Source organism: Bactrocera dorsalis, chromosome 5 (assembly GCF_023373825.1).
Source record: "Bactrocera dorsalis isolate Fly_Bdor chromosome 5, ASM2337382v1, whole genome shotgun sequence".
In the NCBI taxonomy this organism is placed as follows: Eukaryota; Metazoa; Arthropoda; class Insecta; order Diptera; family Tephritidae; genus Bactrocera; species Bactrocera dorsalis.
The window spans coordinates 21,118,034-21,132,140 of record NC_064307.1 but is presented as its reverse complement, the minus strand read 5'-3'; the positions used below and the strand labels follow the sequence as shown (position 1 = coordinate 21,132,140).

The following is a 14,107-nucleotide window of genomic DNA, read 5'->3' as shown; positions in this document are numbered from 1 at the left end:
TTATTGTAAGCACATATTATTTATATGTAAATATAGGCGTATATATAATTTTACAGTTAAGCATATGAGTATGTATATATCTATGTACGTATCTGTGATTGTTTATTTACGATTCTATCGCTTTGGCAATAATTGGAGCATTCGAAGTAAGGTGCAACATATTTTCTGCGCTTTTCCTCTCAACGCCCAACCACTTACGTAGATACTTACATAGTTGTTGGCGCGTTAAGGAAAGTTTCGTACACATTTGACTCTAAATGACTAAACAAATATAAATACGAGCACAAAAACATATGTACACACGTAGTTGTGTCAACAAAAACATGCATACTTGCATACATATGTACATATGTACATAAACATAGCTTTCCACTTGTTAACACATTTCCGAACAAAGTAGTGCAGTGTGGCTGGAAATAGCTGTAAGGCGCGGTGGGAGGAGGTTTGTAATTGAAAAAGCATATGTGAGAAGTATAATTTTTATTTATTTGCGTTGATATAAAACTAATTTTTGGCTTTTCCTGGGAATAATTATATTACATATGTATGTATATAGGGTGTATTTTTAGTGATATAGAATTTCATTGGTGTATAGCTGTCAAAGCAATTATTCGTCTTTAGCAAGGAGACACGAAAATTTTCTGGCAACATAAAAAAGCAAAGCATATTATTATTATATCTAAGACACTCTTTAAGCTTCATACTAGTTAAGGTCTCAATTTTTTAGAGTTATACAAAAAGTTGATTGCGTCTTTTCTCTTCCTAATATCAAAACATGACCACTGCGCCGTGGAGCCCACTCCGAGCGCCATCTTTTCCGCGCACATACCTCCAAGGGATATGTGGGTGGGGCGGAGTCTCTGTAGAAAATGCGTAGTGAGCTTTTTCACGGATGGTGCGAAGCTCAAGGCGAAGGTTGGAAGAAAAAAGCACCGCAGTATCTTTCAAGCAGATGTACTTCAACGAAGTGCGGGAGCTTTTAGAAAGGGATGCACGCACTTTGATAGCAATGCTACTATTTAATAGCAATTCTACTATCCAGGCCTTGAGCTCGCTGACAATGAGCGGAATCGCCGCATTTTCTAAAGCCAATAAGCTTGCAAGAAAAGTCACTTATAATCAAATCTCGTTAAAATGGGAATGAGCAGCTGTTCCCCTGTCGTCGTGTACTCACGCACTGGATCTATGAACATTGCACGAGCTCAGTAAGCGTTGGTTAACAACCAGTACTTTTGGGGTTGCGAAAGCCTTCTGGCCCAAGTACACATGGCCGCAATAGTGTCCTAACCGGCAATGCCCCATTAGCACTCATGTGTTGAGGCTAAAGATTTTAGAGAACGCAACCTGTCAAAGTTGAAGGAAGAAAGATGAAGTGGATACATCTAAACACTCTCCTTCTCTGTCCAGCTTTCGCCAGACTAAAGTTGAAGCGTCTTGATTGCCATACTCTCTACGAAGCCGGCAAGTTGGCTGAAGCAAATCTATAAGCCAACTCAATGAATTTGTAGCGGGGTCTAGGCGCTTTGTAGGCATATGACAGTCGTTTTGAACCGTACTTGTGAGTTGTTTTGGGCACGACAATGGACAAGCGTTTCAAGCATTCCAAGTGGGATTATTCGTGATCTCACTATTATTAGCCTATTTACCTAACCTAACCTAATATAAAAATATAGGCAAAGTACGTGAAAGAAGAATTCAGCTTCGTACTTTGTTCGTATCATTTTGTACAATAAAAAAATTTACGACAAAAACTGGAATATTTCTTTCGATATTTTCGAAAAAAAAGCTTACATATGTTCTTAGAAACTAGTCGAGCTATGTCAACCAAACTTCATGGAAAAATTTCTTGAACTCAATTTAGTTGAAATACATTATCTCACGAATAGCTCGGCCGATTTAAACCAAATTTCGTTCAGAACATTTCTATTAAGTTTTCCAGACTTTAAAGCGAAATTCGTTACAGTCGATTTTACCTTCCATAAAACGCCATTTTGTTTGCTTGATTCGCTCAGATAATAAAAAGAATAACGAAATTTAAAATAAAATTCTGTATTACTTATTTTTTGATCATGACTAACGGTAACTCGGTTCCGAAAACCATCGAAATTGGTCCATATTTTGACCTAGCTTCAATATACCGAATGTGAGGATCTCTGTAACTTTGATTGATATACTGTGTATAGTATGTATCTAGTTTAATAAAGAAAAATAAAAAATCTTGTTCAAATTAAGTGAAAACATCTTATTGTCGGTGCCAAAAAGGCAGGACATTGGTTGAAGCTAATACCCAAAATCGGTACTATTAAAACTTTTGACATAACATACTGTTTATGAACAGCTTGGACGATTAAGTTAATCTCAATTTAACGAAATTATTTTTAGTTTTTTGGGGTTTACCCCTGCTTAAGTAATCGCTTTAACAACGAAATATCGGCAGATTAAAGTATCTTTCTCGTTTTAGCAATCAATTATATTTTATAACAATATTTTTATTAACCCAAACTAACGTTAGAGGACGTCCACATAATTATTACCAAAAATGTACACTGAAACACATAATGACAGTATCAGTTGTAGTTTAAGTTTTATTCGCCGGCACATGGGTCTGCATAAGTGTTACTAAATATAGATCAACTTGATGTCGTCTGAACTTATGTGACTACCAATTTCACGCTCTATCCCATATCTAACCATGTATTATCTTGATAATTAAAAAACTACTGTCGGCACGTATGCTGAAAACGGTAACAAGAATCGTTTTATTATCGCCATTATCACTTGTAAAAACCGCAGCAAGTCGATGCTCGGTTGCGCTGATGATCGATGCGATCGCATACATAAACACTTATATGTATGTATCGACATAAGTATATGTACATGTACATTATTATGTTACTATTTAAAGCGCTTTGATAAAACCATAGTTATTTTGATTACTCATAAATTATTAGTTTTAGCGTAATTTCCAAAAGTTCACATGCCTTAAAGTGATCGATAATTTATCTGCTGTCTATAGTTTTTTCTGTGACTAATATTTGTAGAGTGATGTCGCCTATTTCGCAAATAATTGCGTGCTAACAAACCTAAAAGTTTTCAAGTGTGTACTAGGATTGTACTTGCAAGTATTGTACTTAAACAGAATCAGATAATAACAAAAAAACAAAGCTATTGAACAAAATATAATTAAAAAAAACTAAAAATATACCAATCTGCTGTTGACGCAATATGTATTATACAATATGATTAGAAAATAGTTAAAATAGTTAAAATATTCAAATATTATTAGCAGCTACTTTAGGCTAAAAGCATAGTGAAGGGCAAAACATGACGATGCATAAAAAAAGTTCATAAAGAACAGTCTTTGTTTCAAAGGCAGTTTTAGTCAGCTTTGATTTGTTTGTTTTTGAAGTTTTGGTATAAATACTGCTGGTATAAAATGGTATAATCAAGCAACGCTGAGATAGCAAGTAGTTATACCACTTTATGGGGATCCCACATAATTTCTCCTGCTGACTTAACTGCCAACCTTTTTTTTCATTCATTTCAAACATTTTTGGGACAAGAGAGCAAAGCTCAAACAAAACATAACAATAGTTGAACCGAAGACAGTTATGAGAGTATACAGCAGATCCTTTCCTTTTTAGATTGTGAATATACATGTGAGTCTTAACTAATGTCTTTTATTCAGCACTTTATTGAGCTAACAATTTCTTAAGCTGAATAAGTACTGAAGCAATGCTCAATACTTTGAATATATTTTTTTTTACTTTGCCATCCAAAATTAGTACTTAATCTTCACAAAAAACCGGTCCCCCGGTATATCACGAAGTTTGTATTTACGAGGTACTCTACGCTTGAATCTTTCCATAAGAGAGATGTTAAGAGCTTCTCTAACTCTTTCAGTCAAAACGGCGATTTCCAATCACACTTTACTTTTTAAACCCTGAACTTGAACTGGGTATATTAAGTTTGCCACAACCCAGAATACCCAGAAGAAAACATCGGAGACCCTATAAAATATATATATCAGTGATCATGACGAGTTGAGTCAAGTTTACCGTTATCGTTGTTAACAGAAATATGTTATCAATAAAGTTAACGACACAACTGTCAAATTTGGCAGAAAAAAAGCTAAGATGACAATATCTGTCAACTTTTAGCTAAATTTTGAGTATTCCAACCAGTGCCATACGTACTAACATAAGAGAATGAAAAAGAGAAAATTAAAAAAAAGTAGCCTAAAATAAGATTTAATGTTTCAAATAAGATAAAATTGACAAGGGCACAGTCGAAGAAATTTATTTCGAAAAATTCGCAAAAGAACAATGGCTGATAAGAATAGTTCCAAGGAGAAAAAAGAACAAGAACACAATAAAAAATGAAATCACGACCATGCGTCGGAGTAGAAGCCTCCAGCCGTATGGTAACCTTGAATTGTTGGCACTTGGCACGAGGCTTGTTGTGAGTATTTACATATTTACAGGCTGTACATATGTATGTGCAGGCCATAAATTCACATATTTTTCTAAATGCGTGTACATAAATACCATACATATGCATGCATATATTTACACTTCTATGTATTTTTGCATAATTTTTCAGATAACTTGCATGCGTGATTGTTGGTTTGTTTTGTTTTTGTTTTTTATATTCATGTGGCTGCTGCTGAATAATAATATCTCCATTCTTCATTTGTTCATTAACATTCCCATAATGTCTCCGCATAATTACAATTATGCATGCATGCCTACATGGCGATGGAAAATCAGAAAAATAAAGAAACTTAAATTTACAAAAAAAAATTAAAAATCTTAAAAAAATAATTGTGAATGTAAACGAAAACAAAATTGCTTTTTTGGTGGCTTTAAATAACAGCAGCTATTACAAAAATTGCTTGGAGTTGTAGTAAATGCTTGCAAATGTAGACATATTTTTTTCGAAATAATATTACATGTAGTTGCCACTCGATTTGAAAAATTATAATAAAATAAAAAATACTTTAAAATATTTTTTATATTATTATAATTTTGCATTTTAAAATATAATTTTGTTTTATTCTGTTAACAATTTTAAGTTTTTTAAACGTAATTTTTTTATATAGGTTGAAACAGAGTTGCCACCTATTAAAATTGTAAATACTTGTTAAAAAAAATTAAAACAAAAACGAGTATGGTTAAAAATAATGCAATTTAAAGAAAATTGCAAAATTATGACTAAACAACGTTGCCACCTGATTCGAAATTTATAAAAAAAATGTACTTAAAATTATATATAAAAAGCTAATGCTAAATTGAATATGGTTAAAATATATGTACTTCGAATTTTATATAAACAAATAATAATAGAATACGGTTAAAAAATAGTGCAATGTAAAAAATTACAACATTATGACCAAAAAACGTTACCACCTAATTTAAAAAATGAAAAAGAAAGAATTAATTTTAAAATTTTATATAAAAATGTATACCAATTTGAATATGGTTAAAAAATAGTGTCAAATTAAAAACAAATACTACAAAATTATGACTATTTAACGTTGCCATCTGATTTGAAATTTATAAACAACAAGAAAACAAAATACTTCGAATTTTATATTAAAAATTATTACAAGATTGAATATGGTTAAAAACATTACAACTTGTGACTAACCATCATTGCCACCCGATTTGAAATTTATAAAATACAACATTAAATTCAAATTTTATTTAAAAAAATTAATACCAAATTTGGTAAAAAAAAAGTTTCATGTGAAAAAAATACAAAATTATGACCAACTAACGTTGCCACCTGATTTGAAATTTACAAAACAGACAATGTATTTCGAATTTTATATAAAAAATAAATACTATAGGTATGCTATCGAATCCGACTTAACCATTACATTCTTTAGATTTTTTTTTTATAATTCTCTCATGCTTTATTGACGTTTCTTACGGTAAATATTTATTTAAGAATAGCGTTAAGCCCTATTTAAAAATATACAACTATACAATCTATTACGAAATGTGTTTTTGCACAGATAAGCCCACTCTCCGCTATGTATTTGCCTACTATTTGCACTTAATTTAATATATAGTTGCCACCTATTGTAAAAAGTAAAATTGAAAAGTATATTATAAAAAATATGTATGTGCCAAAATTAAATATATGTATCACATAATTCCTTGCATTAAATATATGTTCTCAAATATTTTTTTTTTAAATAGAGTTGCCACATATATAAAATTTAAATTAAATTTAAAATGTATTTAATTATTACATATTTTCATTTTTCCATATGCAAAACCATTCAGCAAGTACTCGTCATCAATTATACAAATTTTAGTATAGCGTTACCACCTATTTAAAAAATATAAAACTGCACAAAATAGTAAAAAGTATGTGCCAAACATAAGGCATTTGATGGAAATCGTTTACAAAGTGAAGTTTACCAATTTTATTTTTTTTCGAATAGAGTTGCCACTTATTTGAAAGTAAAAATTTGAGCAAAGTATTAAAAAATTTATGCCTACCACAAGTACATGAACTTTCCACCAAGTATTCGTCTTTAATTAGAAAAAAATTAGAATAGAGTTGCCAGCTTTTTACAAAAAGTAAACAAAGCAAATGGTTTATTACAAAAGAAGTAGCACATTTACAGCTTAAACTGGTCTAGAATGTGATCCCAGATATTAACAGTAATGTGGTGGATTGTGATGGAATAAGAAGAAGAAGATATAAGAACTTTCTGATTAAAAAATAATTTTGTGATTTAGGATCCTGAATCTTAGTTTTAATTATTTAACTTTTTTATTAGAGTTGCCACCTATCAAAAAATTCGAGTCAAAAATAAAACTTCCTTAGCTTAATTTGTCTAAAACCCAATATGCACAGACTCTTAGACAGGCGCGGTATAGCATGAAGAGCTAATATAAAATTCCACTTGATTATTATATTGCTCCATATCTCACCATATGATGTATGTATATACATATGTATGTATATGCGTGTATTCAAATTAATTGAAAGCTATGTGATCTTAAGTTTTGCAATAAAGATGCCATGGCTTTGTTGATCTTAAACACATTTTATGAGTCATATAACCCTAATGCGGATTCATGACAGATAAAGTCATTTGTATATCTGCACCAATTCACATGTGTCTATTTATATGCATACATGCATATGTATGTCTGTCTGAAAAAATATAATTCAAATAGATATTAAAAGTAGAGTGTCTAGCAGACTATTTTTTCCCGGCGCATATCAGTGAAAAGTGATTTTTATCGCACACTGTCGGATATATACATATAATATTGTATTATATATGCACATATATATTTGTGCACTAGCAGAGTGGAGCGACTCTCATGGGAGAAAATAATTCATACTAACACTTACTAAATTAGTTTAGTGGAGAAAAAGTTGTAGAAAGCTGGAAGAAATATAATACTCTCATTAGTCTCAGTGGATCTGGGTGTCCAAATGATGATTTATTGCCATTTTTGTTCTTTTATAAATTCTTTGAATCTCTTACTAACCAGAGTACAGTAGTAATTCGATACAATATGCAGTCGGTATTTGGAAAGTTCTATGTATTTATAGGACATTCAGGCCACTGGCTTCAGACAATTTAGCATAGTGGAAATATTTCCCATATCAGCCAGGCATTCACGCCGCTTAAAGGTGTCTTTGTTAAATAAAATCCATCAACAACCAGCTAGAAATAATTTGGATTTTAGAAAAAAGAATTTGAAGATCTCTGATAAAGAGCTTAATCAACATTTCCTACAAAATTATTCCAGGCATGATCAGACGTTACTCAGCAGCGATCAGCTGACTTTTGTTGCTCGAAGTCATGAGCTGTCAAAAATTAGAATGTCTACTTGACAGCATTTTTTCTGACTTTTAAAATCTCTTTTATAAGCATCTTTTGACGAGATTTTTTACAGCTTTCAAAGCCATGATTTGATCATAGAAGCTTACTTACTATCAAAAGAAAGCAAACAAAAACAATAACTGTGATCACTTAAAAGTATCGATCAAACTCACACTAAGTCCTTAGATATACATAAGTATTTTAAGGTCAGTTTAATCACAAGACACTGACCTTATAAGAAAATACAGTTTGAAAGCGTTCTTAAAATTTAGTCCCTAACGAACTCATGAAACAATATCATCATATTTGTTGTTGAGAATGTCAGAAAAACTGAAGAAAACTTCAAATACTTAAATAGAACAAGGGGAATATCAAATACCGGAAGAATTAACAAGCAGAAATGGGGAAGGGAGTAAAAAAAAATGGAGAGTGTAAAAGGTGATAAGCAAAGATTTGACATTTAATTTTTTTGACGGACAGGTAATCAGCTGTTATGAAGACAACACTTTCTATAAGATGACATTAATCGATACGTAGCTAAGAACGAGGACGAACTTTAAATAACAACTTTATATTGTTCAAGAAACTAGTTCAATGAACGAGATATACATACATAAGTAGTAGTTAGATCTACCAACAGATAAATATCGGAACGCCACCCTACATTTCTTAATTCCTACATACATATCTTAAATGACTTTAACATAGTCATGCCATGATTTGGAAGGACTATGGAAAACCCCTCACATATTTCAAACATATGAGGAGGTTTTTAGAAGAATATCTTTGGAGCTATGATAAAAACGACCAAATAATGTATCTACACTTCATCCGAACGGGTCAACTGCACGCGCAAACCGAATCGATGAAATGTTCTTCTAGATTGATAAAAACTTGTATTATTTTCATGTGAAGTTTGAACTCAAAAACTTTTTTTATATTCATATGAAGTTTGAACTCCATATATCAGTTAGTAATGGGTTTGTTTACGTTTTATATTAGAACGGAAATTGAGCAATATTGAGAACTCATTTCTACAGTCATTGTCGTGTAATGAGTGTATTGTGCTAAACCGATTAATAGTTCCTTTTTGGCGAAGTGGAATGTAAGTGGAATTCAGAAAATCATCGTACGATTAACGAGAACCTAATTTATGTCTACTTAGAGAGTACTTTTCCTTCGAAAAAGTGGAATGAATATTTTGGACTAGGCTGACGCGACCTAAAACCGATTTTTATACGAATCGAGATAACTCGATTGCCATACAGTTCATATACATACTTGTATTGATAACCACTTTTGAGCATTTAGAATTTCGGAAGTAGTCTATGAGAATAAACTGTTAACTGCTTCGACAAAAGTAAGAGTAAGAATTGGGTAAGAATCCATGCATAATTTCCTGTAAACATTTTGCCATATAAAATGGCTTTCCATACAAAGTTTTTATTGGTTTTAATCAGACAGTTTATATTACAGATATACTCTAAAGTGGTCAAATGAAAAGAAAAGCGTGTGGCGCAAAATTTCAGATCAATATCAGATTAAGTGAGGAGCAAGACAAGAAGAACATTGTCCAGGCCAAGAATTCACCAAAATTAGAACAAAAAAGCTGCGTTTTTGATTTTAATTCACAGCAAGGAGAGCTTCATTATATGGAAGATCACTATAAAGAAGTTCGACTGTGTATTCTTTGTGACAAAAAAGCTCTCGGAAAATATAATAAAATTGCACGGGTAAATGATATTTCAAAAAAATATATTCTGCTGAGTTGGTAGGACTGTCTTTAATTACTATGCCAAATATTGTATGAGCTCGGTCTGTCAACCAGTTTGTTTATAGCAGCGGCTTAAGTCGTTACACCTAAGTCCTTGCGATTTTTACAATGAATAAAAATATCGAACAAATAATTTGTCTCAAATTTTGTATTCCTAACCAAATTTCATGTACGAAATCGCTGCGAATGTTGGAAAAGGCTTAAGGTTTTATCAAAAACATCAGCCTACGAGAGTTACAAAGCATTCAAAGACGGTCGAGAGATCGCTGAAGACATGCCTCGTTCTGGACGACGTTCGACATCTTCAACTGATGAAAATGTTAATAACAAAGTGAAGGATATAATGGTGCTTAAAAATCATCCGGCAAGTGTTAGAGAGATGGCAAGAGAGCTCGACTCTTTCTCGTTTTGGATAAAACTGATTTTTTTTTTCAAAACGAATACCCTAAACCGGGTTCTTTGGACATGCTTGATCGGACGAATTCCGATTCCACCTTCAGCATTATAACTGCCGATCAGACATGATTTTATGAGTTTGACATGCAATCAAGTCAACAATCATCAGAATGGTGGGAAAAAGTGAGCCGAAACCAAAAAAACCACGCCAAGGCCGCTCAAAAATCAAGGAGATGCTCATGGTTTATCGATCATCGTGGTTTGGTGCATCATTAATATGTTCTAGAGGGACAGACCGTCAAAAAGAAGTTCTATTTGGCCGTATTGAGGCGTTTGCATAAGATCAGCCGTCGAAAACAGCCGGAATTGTGTAAAAAACAATTCATGGATTTACAGGATGATAATGCAACATAACATTGAGACATGATTGTATCCGAATTTTAAGCTAAGAATGCAACGAATGCCATCCATTAATCACCGTATTCACCAGATTTGGCTCCTTGTGATTTTTTCTTGTTCCCCAAACTGAAATTGCCGCCCCGTGGAACCCGTTTTCAGTCGATCAAAGAATTGAAACAAAATTCACTGAAGGAGATGAAACCATCCCAAAAAGTGTTTATGAAATGTGTAGAAAAATCGTTGTCAAAGGTGTATTACAACTGGTGGCGACTACTTTGAAGGCGACAAAAAAAATATTGATGATTTTTATACAATTTCCGGGTATTTTTTTGTCACAATATATTATATATATATATATATTGAGGCCACATAAATATTTCCGTTGTCCAGACTATTCAAATTTATATTAATTGTTTATGTGACTCCAGAGTCATGTCTACACCATTTTGACGAGCGAATTCTCATATATGGCAGCCTGAGATATTATATTTAATGGGTGTGTATATTTGACAGCATATTTATATTTGCACAGTACATATATACATATGTATATGTACTTATGTGCCTGCATATTGACATAAAAAGTCATGTTTAAAACACTTGTCCATAAAAGCTTATATGTACATATGTATGTAGTGTGTATAAAATGCCTCCAACATGACACATCAAATATTTGCGTTTAATTTATAACGGTATGTTTTTTAATTAATTAAAACACTCAACAAAAGGGCAATGCGATTGGGTTACAGACGCTAATTACTTTTACTTGAGACGAACAAACAGCGCGCCTGCATGCATATACACATACATACATACATACAAATACATATGAATGCAAGTTTGTATGTGCAGGCGCTGAGCTGGCAACGCTGGTCGCCCGTAGAAAAGCTAACATTGGAAAATAATGGAAAAATTCACTTCGAACAACACGAATTCGTTGCAAACGACCAAAAGTGAAAAAAGTGAAATTGAGCGCAGACGCGCACAACGGTGCGCTCCAGAGGCGAACACGGCGCGCCGCAGCGCCTGATCGCATTTAATGCGCCACAACTTTGACAGCAACGCGCGCAGCCCACAAATGCACAACCATAACTCATACATATAGGTATGTATGTAAGTGAGATACATAAGAGATTAGTAGATCTGTATAGCGGTATGCATGTTTGTGTGTATGCATGTATGTATATTTGCTTTTTTTGTATATATTTATATGTATATATGTAGTGTGGCAGGCCGGCTAAACAACTTTTACTGCCGCAAATCGACTTGTTGCAGCTGGCTAATGACCAAATGTCAAGGCAACGCGTTGCGACGACGGCGGGGCAGCAACCGTACCACCACCTCCATGCATACATATCTACGAACTTGTGTAAGCGCGCCTGCCAAACCAGTGCATGCGCGTCATTTACCTGCATTAGATTGTTGCATCGGCTCGATGTTGGCCTGCAAGCCACCGGTTTCTAGTTTTGGCTGCGACGGCGGCAGCTGCTCTTGCGCCGCGGCCGTGGCGGTTACCTCCTTTTGTACCGTTGCCGGTGTCGTTACCGTATTGCCATTCGTCGTCGTTGCATCGGCGTGCACGGCCGAATCCTCCGTCGCTGGCTTAGCCGCGGCCACAACGACGATGGCGGTTGGCGCAGCGCCGACGGTGGCGGCGGCGGGGGTGTCGCTGGCGCTTTCCACATTGTCGCTGCTGGCAACAACAACATTCTCCACTTTGTTGCCGATTTCAATATCTTTATCGTTTTCGGACGGCATGATTTCTATAGTCTTTTCCACTTAATTCGATTTGTTAACTGCTTTGTTTTTGTTCTTTTTTATGTTATTATTGTTGTTGTTGTTGTTTATTTGATTTTTGAAATGTTTTCGCTGCAATTTTGTGCAATGCCTTGGCTTTGTGTGTCGCACGCAACTCTGCAATGCACACCAGTGGCCCACAACAAACACAAAGTACACGAAATTGTTGTACAACAACAAAAATCGAAACAATAATAAGCGTGTATGGCAATTAATGCGCTCGGCACTTTTTACTTAATTTTGCTTTTCGAATTTTTTTGTTGTTGTTTCTTTATTAATTTAGTTTGTTGTTTTTGTTTTTATGTTTTTCTACGTTCACTGAAATTAACCAACGCGAATAACGGTCGCTTCGCTCGCAATGCAATCGTTTTAACGAGGAAAGTGAGCAGCGAAAATTACACTCGATCGTTTAGCGTGCGTTTAATGCTTTGTTGTTATTTATTTATGTTTTTTTTTTGTAAATTTATTTTGTGCTTATGAAAACATGAAAATCTAAGTCGACGGCGACGCGATACAGCGATACAACACAGCGTTCTGGTGGTTTTCTTGCGACTGAATCGTCGTGTTGCGGCTGTTTGGGCATGAAGCTCGTCGCACAAGCCAAAAGCGTTAGCCGTCAACAACACTTGCTAACCACCTGTCGCACCGCACCGCCGCCGCTACGCGCTGCTGTCGGCTAATACAGTTGAATGTCGTGAAAATAGAAACGTTTGGCGTAAGACTGCGGGAATGTCGAACATCTTCGAAACAAGGAGAGAAATATTCGTGCTCGTAATTCAATCATGTGACAAATACATACAGTTAGTTGTTCAATTGGTTACTTAAGGGATACTCGACTTTTCTCTTGGCTGAAAATTACGTTAATGTTCAATCACAGTGTAAAAAAAAATGTAATAAATTTTCATCATAATTCAATCATACTATTAGGTTCTTTACTTCGGAGAGCGTTTCTTCTTATGAAAGTATTTTTTTAATCCACAACAATCAAATAAACTTCTTAGTGTTTTTCTCATGAATCGTCCGGTTTACTTTTTAATAATTTTGGGTTGTTTTATATATGATCAAATTTGACCCGGACTGACCAAAAAAATCCACAACGTCAAATAATTTTTTTAAATTTTTTCTCATGAATCGTCCGGTTTACTTTCTAATAAATATGGGTTGTTTTACATATGATCAAATTTGACCCGGACTGACCAAAAAAAAATCCACAACGTCAAATAAACTTTTTAGTATTTTTCTCATGAATCATCCGGTTAACTTTTTAATGATTTTGGGTTGTTTTAAATATGGTCAAATTTGACCCGGACTGACAAAAAAAATTAATTTTCTAGCACCCAATACAAATATTTATTAACGCATTCAAAAGAGACTGCTTTTGAACCAATACAAATGTGTCAATGCTTAATCCAAATTTCCACATACTTTTTATAACTAAGTCTCGACTGTGACGGCTTTCAGCGAATTTTGGTTCCTTCGGTTTCGGTTAATTTTTCGAGCACAATTCGGTAGATTGTTCAACAGTTTCGCCTCATATTCATAAACTCACGCCTACTCATTAATAATGATGGGTTTAATGAATATAGTACAGGGTGCACAGCATCGTTATCAAGGGTCTCTTTTGGGACTTCTACACGATGTCGTTTTTGCAAAAGATTCAGGTCTCTTGGTACGAGTCTAGCATTGACAGGCGTCATACCTAAAACATTAACCAGAATATGCCGAGTGGTGCCATAAGATATCTTGGATACTCTACTATCTATCTCTCTGATACCAACACGACGTCAAAGACAGTTCTTTAACTGCTTCGACGTGTTCGTTGTTAACAGTGGGGTATGGACAACTCACATGAGACAAGTTTTCGATGACTTTACGACCTTAAC

At 34.0% G+C, this 14,107-nt stretch overlaps 1 protein-coding gene across 3 annotated transcripts in view; it reads right to left on the bottom strand.

The window, feature by feature from the left end:
* Positions 1 to 14,107, bottom strand: part of LOC105230063 (plasma membrane ascorbate-dependent reductase CYBRD1) — a 38,524-nt gene that overhangs the window by 5,106 nt on the left and 19,311 nt on the right. Inside the window, exon 1 of one of the 3 annotated variants that reach the window (XM_049458793.1) lies at positions 11,837 to 12,783. The exons of the other annotated variants lie outside the window; for them this stretch is intronic. Within the exon in view, the coding sequence (XP_049314750.1) occupies positions 11,837 to 12,185 (349 nt within the window). The 5' untranslated portion in view covers positions 12,186 to 12,783. Of the gene's footprint in view, positions 1 to 11,836; positions 12,784 to 14,107 lie in introns of those variants that run through there. 3 annotated transcript variants of the gene reach the window in all.